Source organism: Zalophus californianus, chromosome 3 (assembly GCF_009762305.2).
Source record: "Zalophus californianus isolate mZalCal1 chromosome 3, mZalCal1.pri.v2, whole genome shotgun sequence".
Lineage (NCBI taxonomy): Eukaryota > Metazoa > Chordata > Mammalia > Carnivora > Otariidae > Zalophus > Zalophus californianus.
This window is the reverse complement of record NC_045597.1, coordinates 13,587,304-13,605,548: the sequence shown is the minus strand read 5'-3', so window position 1 is coordinate 13,605,548 and position 18,245 is coordinate 13,587,304. Positions and strand designations below refer to the sequence as shown.

General features: G+C 40.2%; 1 protein-coding gene across 8 annotated transcripts in view; it reads left to right on the top strand.

Annotated features, from left to right (window-relative positions):
* Window positions 1-7,214, top strand: part of MBNL2 (muscleblind like splicing regulator 2) — a 155,960-nt gene extending 148,746 nt beyond the window's left edge. For 6 of the 8 annotated variants that reach the window (XM_027589043.2, XM_027589044.2, XM_027589047.2 and 3 more), the window contains one exon: window positions 4,442-4,644. In XM_027589043.2, the coding sequence (XP_027444844.1) occupies window positions 4,442-4,456 (15 nt within the window). In that variant the 3' untranslated portion in view covers window positions 4,457-4,644. Of the gene's footprint in view, window positions 1-4,441 lie in introns of all 8 variants that reach the window. The other 2 variants (XM_027589046.2, XM_027589049.2) reach the window with 1 other exon arrangement.
* Window positions 7,215-18,245: the final 11,031 nt, after the last annotated feature.

The following is an 18,245-nucleotide window of genomic DNA, read 5'->3' as shown; positions in this document are numbered from 1 at the left end:
ACCCACACATTACATGGGAAAGCAACCCATTTGATGTTCCTTGGGGCCATTCACGCTCTGCAGTAAATAAATATCAGGCTACTTGTGTACTGGGTTCGTATGGGAACAATTTAAGGATGTGGATGAAGCAGAGTCGTCAGATTCTGAAATCCGACCACCTGAAGGACATGCTAATTAGTAAGTAGATTCCACTGCAGCCACCTGATATTTCTGCATCACAGATACTTTTGTTCCAACCAGAGGGTCCACCGAAGATTCACGCATGCACTAGTGCTTTGAGCTCAAGCCTGTCTTTGTTTTAAAAATAGAATTGCCGATTTCGTCGGCATCAGCTAGTCCCATTTTTTGTGTGTTCTCCTTTTAGTGGAAAAAGGAATGAAAAGTAATCCCTTCCAAAGTTCAGAATTTTGATTTACCATACCAGATTGACTAAAATCTTATGTTAGCCATTTATCCCCCCTGTTCATCATGGTTCTCCTTATATGAGAAGATCCTTAAATTTAAGAGGCGAGTCTGTCAGAAAGACGAACAGACGTACATCCTGTTCAATGCATTTGATTTCTGCCCTGTCATATATGGTGCCAGGGTCCTCACAAGCTGAAACAGCGGACCTGTGCCTGGGGCGGGGCTTCTGCCGCCCTGAGCAGATGTGTGTGCAGCATCCGTTTGGGGGAGGCCCCGGGGTAGGATGTGGTTGGCCATGCAGGCAAGGACTTCCTGGGGAGGGGCCCAGCAGCCCCACGGTCCCTCGGCAGTTTCTACCCACCCGCACAGTCGCTGCTCGCTGTTTGCTCTAGACCCCACCCTATGGCCTCCCCTTTCCCTGGTTCCCAGGCTCCCACGGCGGTTCTTCTGAGCACTGATCTCCACTGGCGCCACGAGAGGTAGAGACACGGCCTTTGGAACCACCGTTTCCCCTGGTCAGTGCAGACTGTCACTACACCCTGGAGGGGACTCCCACGCCAGCAGGAAGAGTGAGCGCACATCTCGAACTCATGCTGGCTTGCACAAGCGCTTTTACATCGTGCGAACTTGCGCTGCCTTTTCTATGTCTACAACAGTACGACTGGCAATACTAACCTAGCTCTCAGGGTTCTGGCAAAAACCACTCAGAGCCCCCTGGAAAATCAAGGGGGCATCTATCAAAATTAAAACAAAACCCAAAATGATGCTTCAGAGAAGGGGATTTCTGGGGGACCCAACGTGGTAGCAGTCTCTCGGACTTATACTCGCTCTGGCAGACCCCAGGAGAATTTTCCATTGCCCCTTCCAAGAAAACACAGGCTGCAGGGCCTGGAGGCTGAGGAAGGAACTTTGGTCTCAGTTTTGGTGAGCGCAGGGCAGGAAGGATGCCACAGACGGCCGGTCTGTCGAGGTCACTGTGGTCAACTGTGATTTAATTAACTGTACTTTAAAATGGGCAGGCTCAGGATCAGGACTTGTCAATATCAGATTCATAGCCCATGTTTCAGGGCCACATATAAAGACAGCAGAGGCAGGGAGGGGCAGGGGGAGAGGGAGAGAGAGAGAGAGAATCTTAAGCAGGCTCCACGCCGGGCGCGGAGCCCGATGAAGGGCTCCATCTCACAGCCCTGAGATCATGACCTGAGCCAAAATCGAGTGGGACTCTGAGCCAACTGAGCCACCCAGGCGCCCCCAGCCTGCTCTTTTAAGAATGCACGTTTCGTACCTATATTGAAGTACTCAGACACCCTCTAAAGGTTTTGATCCTGCTGCCCACTAAAATTACAATGGAGATTGAAGACATTTTTATGTATAGAACATATTTCATATATCCATGTAAAGTTAGAGAGGCAACAGGGAAGCACACAAATGGACCTAATTCATCTGACTTTAAATTATGTGTCTTTGGTGCAAATTACAAATATAATCTGACTAAAGAAAACCCATATTTAAAACTAGACAGAAGAGCCCTCTTTCCCTCAAAATGGCTTCTTCTACACCCTTCCCCCCGTACACCTAACCCCCCGCCCCCCACACGGCTCTTCTCTTCCCTCCAGGGCTATCCCCCAGCTGGAAACTGCCCTCTCCCCCTGGGCCCTCCGACCTGTAGTGTCGCACGTCGCACGCGTCTCCTGACACCAGAAACAGCAAGCACATGGGCCGCAGGTCGTTTCAGAGACACTCATAGGGTAGCTGCTTCTCATCTGGACTCCTGTCTGTGTTTCCAGACTGTGCCCCCCCCGCCCCCCCCGCAGAGAACACTTAATTCAGATTGTACCAGCGAGCTCTATTTCTCAGAAAAAAAAAAATTAATAATCAAATTATATTTTCCAGAAAAATGCTACCACCCCAAAAATGAAACACTCACAGCTTTTTTACCTTCTAAAATCAAATCTCTTGGACCTCTTGAAGCTTGCAGCTGCCAGGAGAGTCATTCTTTTTTTTTTTTTTAATACCACAGAAGATAGTGCATAAGGTAGCCGAGGATAGAGACCAGGGCAGAGCCAGAGTTTCCTGGCCTAGACGCCAGGCCACTGTGATAGCGGAGAGCTTGATAACGGATCTGCTATTTATATTTAGTCTTTATCCATGTGATGGATCCGATGTAGGCGGGGGCAGAGGGGAAGGATCAGCTGGGTGAGTCCAGGTAATGCTCCCAGTGAACTCCAAGGTTAATTTACAATTCACTTAAACCCAGCTGGTTGTACACATCTGTTAGGGACGAGTCCAAAGCACTGCTGTAACTAAGTTCTATAATAGCCCATTGCTAGGCTTTCTGTAGAATACTTTTCTTTCCGGGTGCTTAAGAATATCATTCTCTATGGCCCTTTAGTGTCACTTAATAAGCACGGATGTGAATATATTCCAAAATAGATATTATTTAAGAATTTGCAAGATTTTGTGCCATAAATATTTTAGAGAGAGGCTTGCTAAAGTAAAAGGCAAGAAAAGGACACGATTCGATGTCCCGGGGAGTGTTCTTAATTTGGAAACGGTACAGATCGTATTGAAGCTACGGGATGAAATAGGACAATTCCTATTTAATAATCAAATATCTAAACCCAAAGGTGAAGTTGTAATACAACCATCTGAAGAATTTGATATTGGAAATTTGCAGGGACTATTCAAAGATACTATGATAAAATTTACATGTCAAATCATTACATCTCATTTTTATTTGTCTATCATTATATGAGACAATGTGCTTTTTCCCAATTAATTTTAAATTCTCAGGAACTTTGAAGTTTTGAGTTTCCATTTAGTATAATAAATATTTAATATAAATGAGTTCTTCCTCTACTTTTATCACTTCCATATAAATCCGTACATTCCAGTAAATTAAAGGATACTCCTGTTTATTTCATGGGAGGAATTATTTGAGTTGGTACCATTTGAGTATATACTAAAGCTGTTCTTTGCAAACTGCGGGAGCACCCACTTAAAAGGAAAAATATCTACATACGTGAATTCTAACATAACAGGATAAGAAATTATACATAGAAATGAGGCATTTATTAGGAATTGGATCCCAGTGTGCAGGAATATTAGCTTGATCATAAAGAATTTTCAGTTTTTTTTTTCCTAAATGTAGACTCTCGGCAGTTTAACAAGTAAATATTTCATTAATTGCACAAAGTTTGGTTGAAGCATTGAACAAAGAATAAATATTTTTGTTAGAACTTGTTAAAAGGTTGGCTTTTTAAAAGCTTGTCATTTAGAGGACTGGGTCACACAGGGCAACCTCCCTGTCTTTTGCAAAGGTATGGAGTTGGAAATGAACTTGGAAATCAGGCTCCTGGGACCACGATTTGCATTTGATAGTTTAGCTTTGTGCTTTTGGATTTATTTAGAATGTTGTAACTGCTTTATTAGAAGGTTGCCCCTTTTTCCCTTTAATATGGAACATTCAGATGTTCCCTGAATTTGAAACTGGTGGTTATTATACTTTGGGAACAAAATTACTTTTGATGGGAACACATCTCTGAATTTTATATGCAAGTTAACAAATATAAATAACACTTTGTTATACATTTAAAAATATTTATATTTAAACTTTTCCCACAACTTTCCATGTACAAACGAATTCTCTGATTAGACTCCCTGATCACCTTAGCAAAGAGTAATTGGATGATAATGGGAACATATCAGAAAGAGACATGAAGCAGAAACTAGAAAAGGAGATCAGGGCCTAAGCACACTGCATGCCCACATAGACGCTGTCAGAGTGTCACAGAAAATACAATAGTGTGCATTCAAATCACCATTTGTTACAGCAGCTACATGGCAGGAGAACTTATGTGTAAGATTTTTCGGCACGAAGGGTGGGGATTGCTCAAAATTACGATTGCCTCAAAAGATGAAAATATATCAAAATGAGAAATTGAAGAAAATTCCTATTTGCAAAGAGTAAAACTTAAACTCGTTATTTTCCCCCACAGAAGGGTGTCTAAAGCACACTTGTCTTTTTCTTTAACAGATAATTCTGAAATAATCAGCAGACACGGAATGGAATGCCAAGAATCTGCATTGAGAATAACTAAACATTGTTACTGTACATACTATCCTGTTTCCTCCTCAATAGAATTGCCACAAACTGCATGCTAAATAAAGAATTAGTTCTTCCGGACAGACCACAACTGTAAGAAGCTAGTGCTGCTATATCATATATGAGTATTAAATATGGTATGCTTAGTATATTCCAACCTAAGATAGTTAACTACCTGCGACCAGCTGTGACGTTTAAAGACATAAAGGATAAAGTTTACTTTTCAAGGGTTTCTAAACATAGTTTCTGTCCTAGGAATATTGTCTTATCTCCATAACTATAGCTGATGCAGAAAAGCCCAACCAATGTACTCATTTCGATTGTGAATATTTCCAAGTTAGCAATAAACAATTAGCATTAGTTAAGAAATCTATTCCGAGGGCAGGTTCGATTCTAACGCCAATTACTGTCATTTCCTTTACCCACTGGATCAAAGAGTATGTTTCGCTTCTTCACGACATGAATGCTGCAGCAAAGGTGAGAAGTGAAGTAAAACTCACGCCTGTCCTACAGGCCTAAAATTTGAATGGAAATTCAAGCACAAGTACGGGGGACACATCACAGTGTGGTATTTGGTTTGCCCGGAGATGCCGCATTGAATCGTGTGATTCTAGAATAACATTAACTAGATTGAAAAAGAAACTTTGCACGGTATGAGCTTCATACCCCACCAAACAAAGTCTTGAAGGTATTATTTTACAAGTATATTTTTAAAGTTGTTTTATAAGAGAGACTTTGTAGAAGTGCCTAGATTTTGCCAGACTTCATCCAGCTTGACAAGAATGAGGCCCATGCCAACAGTCTAATCTAAGGGATTAGTTGGAAAAACTAACTCACCATCCGGTTGCCTGTTACAGAATAACTTCTAAACTAAAAACCTAGTCAAACAACAAAGCTGTAGGTGAGGAGATCTGTATAATATTCTAATTTAAGTAAGTTTGAGTTTAGTCACTGAAAATTTGACTGTGACTTTAATCTAAATTACTATGTAAACAAAAAGTAGATAGTTTCACTTTTTAAAAAATCCATTACTGTTTTGCATTTCAAAAGTTGGATTAAAGGGTTGTAACTGACTACAGCATGGAAAAAAATAGTTCTTTTAATTCTTTCACCTTAAAGCATATTTTATGTCTCAAAAGTATAAAAAACTTTAATACAAGTACATACATATTATATATACACATACATATATATACTATATATGGATGAAACATATTTTAATGTTGTTTACTTTTTTAAATACTTGGTTGATCTTCAAGGTAATAGCGATACAATTAAATTTTGTTCAGAAAGTTTGTTTTAAAGTTTATTTTAAGCACTATCGTACCAAATATTTCATATTTCACATTTTATATGTTGCACATAGCCTATACAGTACCTACATAGTTTTTAAATTATTGTTTAAAAAACAAAACAGCTGTTATAAATGAATATTATGTGTAATTGTTTAAAACATCCATTTTCTTTGTGAACATACTAGTGATTGAAGTATTTTGACTTTTGAGATTGAATGTAAAATATTTTAAATTTTGGCATCACCGCCTGTTCTGAAAACTAGATGCACCAACCATATCATTTTTGTTGGAGAAAAAAAAGAAATCCACCATTTTAATTCATGTCAGTCGACGTCTAATGACCATCTTATATTGTAGATTTGATAACCCCATCGAAAGAAAATCACATTCTAAGTGTGATCTTACGTAGTGCTTGTATTGTGGCATTTGTTTTAATTTGTGGGAAAGTATTGTATCTAACTTGTATTTCTTTGGTAGTTTCATCTTTATGTATTATTGATATTTGTAATTTTCTCAACTATAACAATGTAGTTATGCTACAACTTAACCTAAAACATTCAAACTTGTTTTCCTCTTTTCTTTTTTCTTTCTTTGTTATTTCACTTAAACTCATTGAAAACATAGTATACATTACTAAGAGGTAAATTACAGGAATCACTGAAATATTTTTGTAGACTAATTGTTGTCACGTTGTCTTTCGTTTCATGATTTTGATTTTTAAAATTATTAGCACACAGCTATTTTCAGCCCTTTAATAATGGAGCATCAAAAACATCACCTGTATCCCCAAATATAGAAGACTGTATTTTTACTATGATATCCATTTTCCAGAATTGTGATTATAATATGCAAAGAGTCATAAATATGCCATTTACAATAAGGAGGAGGCAAGGCAAATGCATAGATGTACAAATATATGTACAACAGATTTTGCTTTTTATTTATTTATAATGTAATTTTATAGAATAATTCTGGGATTTGAGAGGATCTAAAACTATTTTTCTGTATAAATATTATTTGCCAAAAGTTTGTTTATATTCAGAAGTCTGACTATGATGAATAAATCTTAAATGCTTTGTTTAATTACAAAAATAAAATCACCAATATCCAAGACATGAAGATAGCAATTCAACAAATACTGTAGTTAAGAGATGAACTCGCCACTTGTATGGGAACTACATTTCACTCTTGGTTTTCAGGATATAACAGCACTTCACAGAAATATTCTTTCAGCCATACCACTGGTAACATTCTACTAAATCTTTCTGTAACACTTAAAGAATTCCCTCATTCATTACCTTACAGTGTAAACAGGAGTCTAATTTGTATCAACTCTTATGTTTTGGTTGTAATATTCAGTTCACTCACCCAATGTACAACCAATGAAATAAAAGAAGCATTTAAAAGGATTTCTAGTCTTCCTCCTTTTTGTGTGGAGACGGATGGATAATTAGCCGAACGAAACAGTCTTCACATTCGCGTAGAAAACCTTTGGTGACTTCAAAGGAGAGCAAGCTCTGGTCTTCAAATGGGAGACTGATGGGTTTTGCTTTTAGGTTTGGCTTTTTAACAGTAAGAAAAGCAATTTAAAGGGATCATTTTAGAAGTTCTTCTGAAATTAGAAATAAAGATAAATCCCACCACTCGGCCCTCCTCTTCAGGATTCTGCCTGATAATGAAGAGAACATTAGTAACCAAATGGGAACAAAATATCCGTTTCATTAAGACAAGAAAGCGCCAACTAACCCACAGGACTGGCAGGCTTCTGACAAGAGCCTGACCGGATGACACGACACGGCTTACAGCTGTGGCTGCAGAAAGAGGCAGAATGGTGAGTCCTGTTCCCTGCAGACAGTCATGGCCAGGTGGGCTAAGGAGACAAGAGCTGAGCATGGCACCTGAGGGCAGGTGTTCGGCAAAGAGACCTCCCCCACAAGGTGGTGCGCACCTTCTCTTCTTTCTCCTTCCTCAGCCCGTTGGGCCCCACAGTATTTCCCAAGGAGGGTGGTATTAGCTGTTGGCTTGGAACGGTCCTTGTCATGCAGAGGTTGGCAGAAATCACCTCCTCTACAGGCCAAGGTAGGAACGGGGCTGGGGGCGGGGCAGGTGGGGGCAGGAAGGTTTTTTTCAGGGCAGGTTTAAAGCCTCAGCCTTCTGAGTGGTTATGATACCCCATTAACAAGGGAGCGTAGGAAACACAAACATCCAACAGATCAGGCAGATGCAAAATAAAGGCGCTTGTATTAAACTGTGCCATCGGGATTCGCATCTTTGTGGATGTTTGAAAAACTGGCTATCTCTCTGGACGAGCAATGTTTTTACTGTAATGCAGAAAAAAAGCTGCTTTCACATCAGATGCTCATGACAAGAAAACATTCTCTGTTAATAGTTAAGTTCAAGGTATCAACTTTGGGGAACAAGTTATCTTAAGGGAAAGATCTAAGACAAACTGTACTTAAAATTTTCACATCTGGTTTTATGAAGTGTCATTTCAATCAGTAGACTGACTTGTCATGGAACCACATCAGAATCGAAAGTGAAACTTAAACCCGAGCGAGTAAAACTAGTTCGCCTCTTCAGCATAGAAAATAGTTAAATATAAAATATCAATTATTCTACAATTACCTGCCAATAGAGAAGGGCTATGTCAATTTTGGGGGGCTCAAATTAAAAATAATGCTTCAAACCCAGAAATATACTCTTCCATTATTAATCCGAGTTCTTTTGCAACAGTTTAAAGATTTTAGGGCAGCCAGGCAAACCAAAATATAGTTCAATATTCTAATATTTGTAGGAATAAAATCCTGGCTTGCTAAAGAATGATTTCTTCCCCCCCAAAACACCCTAGTGTATCTAAAATAGTAGGCTTTTATTGCTGTTGGACTGCTCCATCTCCACAGAAATGACTGAGTCATGATGACTAAGTATGATTTATACAAAATGAAACATAATAATGATTTCCCTACATGCTCTTGGTGGGGGAATTGGATGGCAGGAATGAGGATGGGGTGCAATTGAGAATATTCACCGGGGACCCACTTATGTGCCAAGTCCTAAGCTAAACGGTCTATGGAGGCTTTCAAAAAGCCCATCCTGTGTCATTGACGAGAATTACTAACAACTGATAAGTAAATTCTCACTACTACAAAGATTCCTACTCAAGGCGTACAGAGATTCTGCTGTGAGAAGTAGCCTCATTCTGGATCAACACTACCTTTCAGGGTCTGCCCACGGGATGACCAAAAACCTCGGCCTGGCTCGTTCCAACTGCACGTGGCCTCACCATCTCCCTCTCATTCAGCTATTTTGAAAAACAACTGCCCAACCATTGGAGGCGTCCCTTTAGCCACCCCCCTCTCCCACAGTGTAAATGTCCTATGCGCTACTTGGCCTGTATTGTAATCAAACCCTTAAGATAGCCCCTCCAAATTGGGTGAAAACCCATCTAGATGTTTTCATGATAGGGTATGACCAGACAGTAACTTTGTTTGGTTCATATACGCTTGACATAATCCTTAGCATTACGAGGGAGCTATTACACCCATCAAGCAGACAAGAAACCGAGACTCATAAAAATTAAGTAACTCTTCCAAGATGACTTAGAGTGGCAGAACTCTGAAACCCTGGTTCATCTTAATTCAGGTTGACCCGAACTGTATTTGTAGCAGCCTCCGTGTCAAAATTTCAGAAAAGAATTCAGAGTAAAGCCTCCAACCAGGTTTAAGGTAAAGCTATAAGAACCCTTTACAAGGTTATATAAACAAGTTTTCTTCCCTATCACCAAAATATGATTTATGAAATGTTTTGAAGCTATGGCTGCAAAGTACTCTTCTAGATTTAGGATGGAGCCCAATCCTTTATATTAGGACCAGAGGGGACTGGAAGGAAACTTACGTTCTATCATCTCTCCAGTGTTACCGTTTTTGGTTTTGTGGGTTTTTTTTCATCAAGCTTTCATATGGTTCTCTTGAAATCAAAAATAACGAAAGCCATTGTGATTTTCTCAATAAGGACATGCCATTAAGTCATGATGAAGCAGCCCCTGGAAAGAAAGGATTTCTGGATAAAGATCACACATGGGTCAACATAAGCTCTAAAATCCAACTGTGTCCAGAGAGTCCGCCATGTTAGGTTTTAGTGGTGTTCCTTTCTCTGATAACTTGACTAGGGTTTTCCCAGGACTTTGGTTTATATAAACACAGGAAGAAGTTTACTTATCAGTCTTCATGTGTAAACTAAAATAGTCTAAATTAGGGAAGTTTACTAACTCTCCCTTTGCTAGAGAAGCCCTCCTTCAAATAGAGGTTACCCCACAGAAGCACCCTGGCGAAACAGGAGCTAAGTGCCCTAATTATTAGGGGCTCTCGGCTCCTGAGCTGCAGCTTCCAATAAGCTGTGCAGTGCAGAGCTGGGAAGCCATTTACTTAAAACCTGGGGTTTTTGACAGGGAGAAAAGTATGCTCCAAGTAGCACGACAGCTTAGGAAAGACCTTCTTCTGCTCTACATAGGTCCCAGCAAACTGATAGGATATACACAGAAATAACAAACACACTACAGATTAAATATCTGTTCAGAACTCTCAGACACACACATGGCCCACGGTTACAGGGAGAGCAGCCTACCACATTATCATCCATAAACAGAATTGAGGCTCTTTCGCTTCTGCAGAAAGGGAAGATCAGGGTTGGCGCTTCACAACAGTCATTTGGTCAAGAGCAAAGTTTCCAGTCAGGCTGGACTCTCCACTCTGCTTTCCGCAGCTTCTAAGCTTCGGTGTTTTTTCATCAGGAAGCTGGGGCTGACAATAGGATCTACCTCACCAGGATGTTATAAGGATTAAATAAAAGAAGATACACTGACCACAGAACAGAGCCTGACACATGGCACGCTCTCGGTGAATAGGAGTTACCATTCTTAAAATAATATTAAAATAAGCTCTTGTGTTTCCCTGTAAATATTTATTTCTTCTTTCTAACCAAACATCTCTTGGCCACCTAGAGGCACCTCTTCTATTTCCTCGATGACAATTCATGTCAAAAGCTGACAGGCAAATTATAGGGAATTTATAATCACAAATAATGAGCCGCATTATTGCTGTGGAAGCCTACAATTACTTCAACAAATGCTCACTGAGCTCTGACTGAGCACTGCGAAGCTGCTCAAGGGATGTGAACATGAGCAAAGTCCAATCCCTACCCTCACGAAGCTTTCCATGAGGCAGAAAAGGAAGAATAAAGCTCGGGGCAACAGAGAAAGGATGAAGCCCGCTGTATGAGTCTCCGATGACAAAGCCCCATAGAGGGTAGCTTACGACAGAAATGTATTCTCTCACAGTTCTGGAAGCTAGCAGTCTGGAATTGAGGTGCTCGCAGCACCCCGCTCCCACTGAGACTCTGGATAGAATCCTTCTGTGTCTCTTCCTAGCCTCTACTGGTGGCCATCAGTCCTTGAGGTTCCTTGACCCACAATTGATTGCTCCAATGTCTACCTCTGTCATCACGTGGCCCTCTCCCTGCGCGTCTCTGTCTTAAAGCTATCTTCTTATAAGGTTACCAGTCCTATGGGATTAGGGCCCACCCTCATGACCTCATCTTAACTTGATTGTAAATTACAAAGACCTTTTTTCCAAATAAGGTCACATTCACAGGTGTGAGGGGCTGGGAGGTCAATAAATCATCCCGAGGGACACAATTCCACCTCCAACAACTAATAGGAGGCTGAATTAAGATTGGTTTCTATAGATCTCAAAGTATCAACAAAAGGGTGTGTGTGTTGCCTTTTCAGTAAAGAGATTCCACCTACATGATGTAACGTGATCAGTCAGGACCCCCAGGCCTCTTTTCTTTGTTTGCTTTGTTTTGTTATTGTCTGCAGAATGAAGCCTTTGGACTACAAGATCTCTAACTTCTAGATGCAATATTCTGTGAGGTAGTCAGCAACCTAGCAGGTCCTTGACTAACCTCAATATTTATGTTACTTGGTAATGTTGATTTGCAAATCTATGTCATTGTCTGTAAGTTTTTGGTGATTGGATTAGTTTTTCTTAGCCCACGCTGTGGGGACAGGCTCTTCCTTTCTTTCCACATGCATGAGGAATTTCAGGAGCCTGGCACAAGAAGTCGCAGCCAGGCTTAGCTAGGAAGGCCAAGTGTTCTATCTGCAACAAGAACAATGATATCGAATATTTTCTGTGTCCTTATATTGTGACAACCTCTTAGTATGACTCATCTCATTTAATCTTTACAATCCTCTATGGTTGATTCTATTGTTAGCATCCCAATTTACAGATGAGAAAACTAAGGACTGGAAAGATTAGATAACTTAACCAAAGTCACAAAGTCTGTAGGAAAATGGGCATTGAAACCAGGCAGTCTGGCTCTGGATCCACAGTGCTTTACGACCCCACTACCCTAAATGTGGGCCTTGAACCTGCCTCGGGAGAACCTGGGCACTTGCTAGAAATGCAGAATCCCAGGCCCCACCCCAGACCTACTGAGGCTGAATCTGCATTTTAGTCACATCTTTGGTGATTCACATGCACATTAAAATCTGAGAAGTGGCACTGTGCTAACCAGGGCCAACCCCCCTCTAGAGGCTCTGTGGACTCTACAAAGCAGCCCAATAGAAAACCAATACCAACACCTGACTGTTCTCATGTCCCTCTTCAATAACTACATTCAAAAGAATTGTGATTAATTGGATGCAAACTGTGGTCTCTCTGATTTTACTCCTGTCTTTTCTTCATGTAACACCTAGTAACTTCATAAAATAGAAATCAGATCTCAGCATCATCCGAATCAGAAGTGGGTCCATGCCAGGTTTTGTGGGGTCTGAAGGTTATAAAATTGTGGGCAGAGGAGTCTTTAAAAATCCCCCCAAAATATAGAATTAAATATGAAAATAAATATACAGAAAAACATAAAGAGCATGCCATTTTTATGAATTAACCATTTGACACACCTCTATAATATTTTACTTAAATTTTTAATGTATCTCTTTTTGATTACATCCTCCTAGGACAACACTTTTGTAATACCATTTTCTATATAGAGAACAGAAAGGTAATTCAATCTTCAAGCATGGTTGGCTACATTTTTTCTTAGTATTAAAGTTTTTGTATTGATAATCTAACACTCAAGTTCATACACACACACAGAGCTTATTGGACACTTACAGATTTGTACCCTACCAACACAAAAATTTTAGTAAGTTCTACTTTTCATATTTCTGATCTAAAAAAAAGAAAAATTATCGGGCATTTATAATTGCTTATATTTTGTTATCCTGACAGATAAGCATCAATAAAGACCAAATCCCCTGCTTAGAACCATATGCATCTGATGTCTAGAAGAGTTGTCCGTGAACTGTATACATATTCAGGATTTCATATACATCACATATACAAGACTTCAAATCATTTTTTTCTCTTCCACTACCCATCACTTTGAGACCTGGGTGCTATAGGATACACTCTCACTGCAATGCGAACCTCTGGCCCTGAACCTTAATGTCATTATACCAGGTCAGGTGGTACTTATACCAAAAGGGCTAGCAACAACATAACCACGTACAGAAATGCTATGGACCATATAATTATATTTCACAAAACCCAAGCTAGAAGTATCTCTGCTCAAAGTCCTCAGAGCCAGATACCAAAAATGACGACAGCCACTCCAAACCCACCCCACAAAAGGCAGTGTGACAGAAGGGAAGTTAATTTGGAAAAAGACAGTGGCCCTCAACAACTAGAACTATGACCATATAAACGTAATGCTAGGCCCACTGCTAGGGATCCTTCCAGGTTCTGGAAAGGACTCATGCAAATAAGAGGTCCTAAAGCTTAAGCTTCATTAGTTTCATGGTATATCTGCCTCTATCCTCTACGTAAAAACCAAAACAAGGGGCGCCTGGGTGGCTCAGTAGGTTAAGCGTGTGCCTTCAGCTCAGGTCAGATCTCAGAGTCCTAGGATTGAGCCTGGTATAGGGCTCCCTCCTCAGTGGGGAGTCTGCTTCTCTCTCTCTCTCTGCCCCTCCATCTGCTTGTTCCCTTGCTCTCTCTCTTTCTCAAATAAATGAATAAAATCTTTAAAAACAAACAAGCTCCAATATTCAATGGTTTTCCACTGCTGTTATGATAAAAGAAAAAAAATCAAAGATGACACAGTTAATAGAAAGATATTCCATGCTCATGGATTGGAAGAACCAGTATTGCTAAATTATCTAAATATCTAAAATATCTATACTACCCAAAGCAATCTACAGATTTAATGCAGTCCTATAAAAGTGCCAACAACATTTTTCACAGAACTAGAAAGAATAATACTAAAATTTGTATGGAACCACAAAAGACCCCAGAGAGCCAAAGCAATCTTGAGAAAGAAGAACAAAGCTAGAGGCATCACAGTCCCAGATTTATGAGAAAGATGTAATAATCAAAACAAGATGATACTGGCACAAAAATAGATACATAGACCAATGGAAAAGAACAGAGATCCCAGAAATATGGTCACATTAATGGTCATACTTATATGGTCAATTAATCTACAACAGTGGAGGCAAGAATATACAATGGAGAAAAGACAGTCTAGTTAACAAATGGTGCTAGGAAAACTGGACAGCTACATGCAAAAGAATGAAACTGGACCACTTTCTTATACCATACACAAAAATAAACTCAAAATGGATTAAAGACCTAAATGTGAGACCTGAAACCATAAAAATCCTAGAAAAAAACATAGGCAGTAATTTCTTTGACATTAGCTGCAGAAATATTTTTCTAGATATGTCTCCTCAGGTAACAGAAACAAAAACAAAATTAAACTATTGGGACTACACTGAAATAAAAAGCTCTGCACACCAAAGGAAACCATCAACAAAACAAAAAGGCAACCAACTGAATAGGAGAAGATATTTGCAAATGATATGTCCAATAAGGGGTTAATATCCAAAATATATAAAGAACATCTACAACACAACACCAAAGAAATAAATAATCCAATTAAAAATGGGCAGAGGACCTGAATGGAATCATCCAAAGATGACATACAGATGGCCAACAGACACATGAAAAGATGCTCAGCGTCACTAACCATCAGGGGAATGCAAATGAAAACCACAATGAGATATCACCTCACAGCTGTCAGAATGGCTAAAATCAAAAACACAAGAAATAAGTGTTAGTGAGGATGTGGAGAAAAAAGAACCCTTATGCACTGTTGGTAGTAATGCAAATTAGTGCCATCACTGTGGAAAACAGTATGGAGGTTCCTCAAAAAATTAAAAATAAAAATAACATGTGATCCAGTAATTCCACTACTGAGTATTTACCCAAAGAAAACAAAAACACAAGTTTGAAAAGACATATGCACCCATATATTTACTGAAGCATTAAGTAACGACAGTTAATATATGGAAGCAACCTAAATGTCCATCCATAGATGGCTACAGAAGATGTGGCATATACATTGGAATATTACTCAACCATAAAAAAAAATGAAATCTTGCCATTTACAGCAACATGGATGGAGCTAGAGGGTATAATGTCAAGTGAAATAAATCAGTCTGAGAAAGACAAATATCGTATGATTTCACTCATATGTGGAACTTAAGAAACCAAACAAATAAAGAAGAAAGACAAACAAAAAAAGTGACTCTTAAACACAGAGAACGGTGGTTGCCAGACGGCAAGTGGTAGGGGCTGTGAAATAAAGGGGATTAAGAGCACATTTACCTTGATGAGCAATGGGCATATACAGAATTATTGAATCATTCTATCACATACCCGAAACGAATATAACATTATATGTTAATTATGCTTCAATTTTTAAAAAGTGGGGGAAAAGGAAAAATAGGAACCAAAACAAAACAAGATCCAATATTCAAGGGTTTTCCCCTGCTCTTACGGTAGAATCCAAACCCTTTACCCTGGCCAACAATATCTCCAACCTCATCTGATATCATAGTCCACTGTGCTAATGAATGTCCAATCTCTCAGACCTCTTTTCTGTTTCTCAAATACCCAGAGTCCTTTCTGCTTCATGAATTCCTGTTCTTTTGCATGAAATGTTCGTCTTCTCCCTCTGGGCATGGCAGCATCATCAACCAACTGGAATTTCACTGGCTACAAGAGCTGCTTTGTCCAATGTCGCCTCCTTCCCCCAGCATGGCCTTTGTCCGGTTGATTGAGAGAGGTGTATACAGACCCAACTTTGCCCAACTGGAGGCAACACTGAAGGGTCATCTCTCACTCCCCATAGGGTAGGCTGAGGCCTTTGTTGAGACTCACAGCCCAACTTCTCCCTCTGCCCAATCCTGCTTCCTTCCCCTCCACACGGCTTGGAATCTCTACCTCAGACTCTGCTACTCAGGGAATCCGAATTTTGATAGAGAGGCAAGTCTACCATTGATTAGTTCCATTGTTCAAGCATTTGATTTCCTTTTAAATTGATGCAAGAAATATATTTAAAGCCACAATTTGATTCTTTTTGACAAAGAAAATTGTTTGCTTATAAAAACGTCTTGCCTGAGCGAGCACTAAATTAATCATAGAAGAAAATGGAGAACGATAAGAAAGAAGTCAAAACTGAAGTATTTTTTATTATATATCCCAAAATATGGCAACATCCCACCTACTGTAAGGGGAGATACAGCTTTTATTTTAAAAAGACACTAGTGAAAGTCATGTTTAACTTGGTCCAAATTTTTACTCTCCGTCTTTTATATTCCTGAGCCCTATGTCAATTCTTATTTGAAAAGAAACCAGAAAAATTATGAAATTGGTTCTTATGAAAGCCGAGTATCTTCACATAAGGTTAAAGCGAAGGTTGCACTTGGTAAATACAATCCTGGAGCCAGATTCAGTTACAGAACACAAGGAATATAAAACTCCAGAAGGTAGCCTGCTCGACTTGTCACAGCCATGTCCAAGCTATCTGAAGTGATTCTATATCATTCACAGTGTTTGCAAGCTGAAGCAGGTCACACCTGGGAATTAATGCAGTTGGTATATGCACTCTTCATGATAAAAGCCTCCATTAAGACAGCAAGGAATAATTAAGGAAACATATGCACATAATCAATACTGAAATTATCCCAATTCCTCCAAGAGTCATCAATATGTTTCGAATAAAAACCACATATTTGGTGGTTCTGCTCTGGCAAATACCTTTACAGAGATCAAATAACATATTTAGTGCCCCACTGGCTAAAAACGTGGAGACTATAACTCATGTATTCCACCCACAGGAGCCGCTGGGGCAGACGGGAAGCCCTTTGCTGAGCACTGTGCAGGCTGACACCAACCTCGCGGCATTCTGTAACCTTACGAGGCAGCAGAGCATTGTGGTTAGGAGCACGGCATTGGTAGCCAAGCTAGCTGTGATCGAATCCCGGCTCCCCACCTTCTGTCAAGTACACCAACCCCTACCCTGTTTTCCTTCTCTGTGAAAAGGAGCTGATGATAAGCGTATCTGCCACAGAAGGGGACTTCGAGAATTAAGTGAGTTAATAGACACAAAACCCTTAGAACTGTGCCTGGTACATGAAAGCATGAGCTGTCTTCAAAAAACACATCGAACTTGAACAAGTTTGTCCTGTGAAAGGAGTTTCTCTGTCACTTCTGTGGCAGGACAGCCTCTGTGCTACTCCTAGGAGGCAAAGTGAACTGGGAAGGCTTGGTGGTCTCACAGCGGAGTGAAGTAAACCAGTGTGGCCAGTCCTCAGACACTGACTGAGCTCCTCTTTTCCTATCTTACGGTAATGAACCTTCCAGATTTCCATTTCTGGGGGCACAACAGGGTAAATGCAAGGAATGAGTCTCTGGTGGAAAACAATGAAGACAGCTGATTCTAATATTAAAAACATCTCTTTGAAGGCACTGAGGAGCTATCAAGAAAGTAAGAAATGCTTAAAGGTCAATTTAAAAACAAGTGGGGGGAACTACTTTCATGTGAGCTAGCACCAAATCTACCTTTTGCCTGGTAGCACGTGTCCACCTGCAATAACCTGGGGTCTCCCCGTGGCCCGGGAGGCCAAAAGCAAGGCTGGACCTGGCCTGGCAGAGAGTGGGCCGACCGTCAGCTGGGCTGGGGGAGTGTTCACACCCCGGCCTCAGGCGCCAAAAAACCCAGTAACCAAGATAAAAGATATTGTTAATGTAATATCTTTAAAAATCCAAACAACCGGAAAAATCCATGGTGAACAAAATCTCAAACTTGTGAACAAAGCCTGGATGTTGCTGTTTGTTCACCTTGCTACCCGCGTTACTGTGTAGGGGAAACCGTCCCTTCTAATCCAGGCGCACGTCCCCCACCCCCACCCCACCCCCGCCCCACTCCAAAGTGGGTTTGTGAGAGTAGACGGGGACCTGACGTCAGATGGGGCCACATGGGGCTCTGTTATAGTCATTTTTTTTAATTGTTGAAGTTCCATTCGCTTTTTT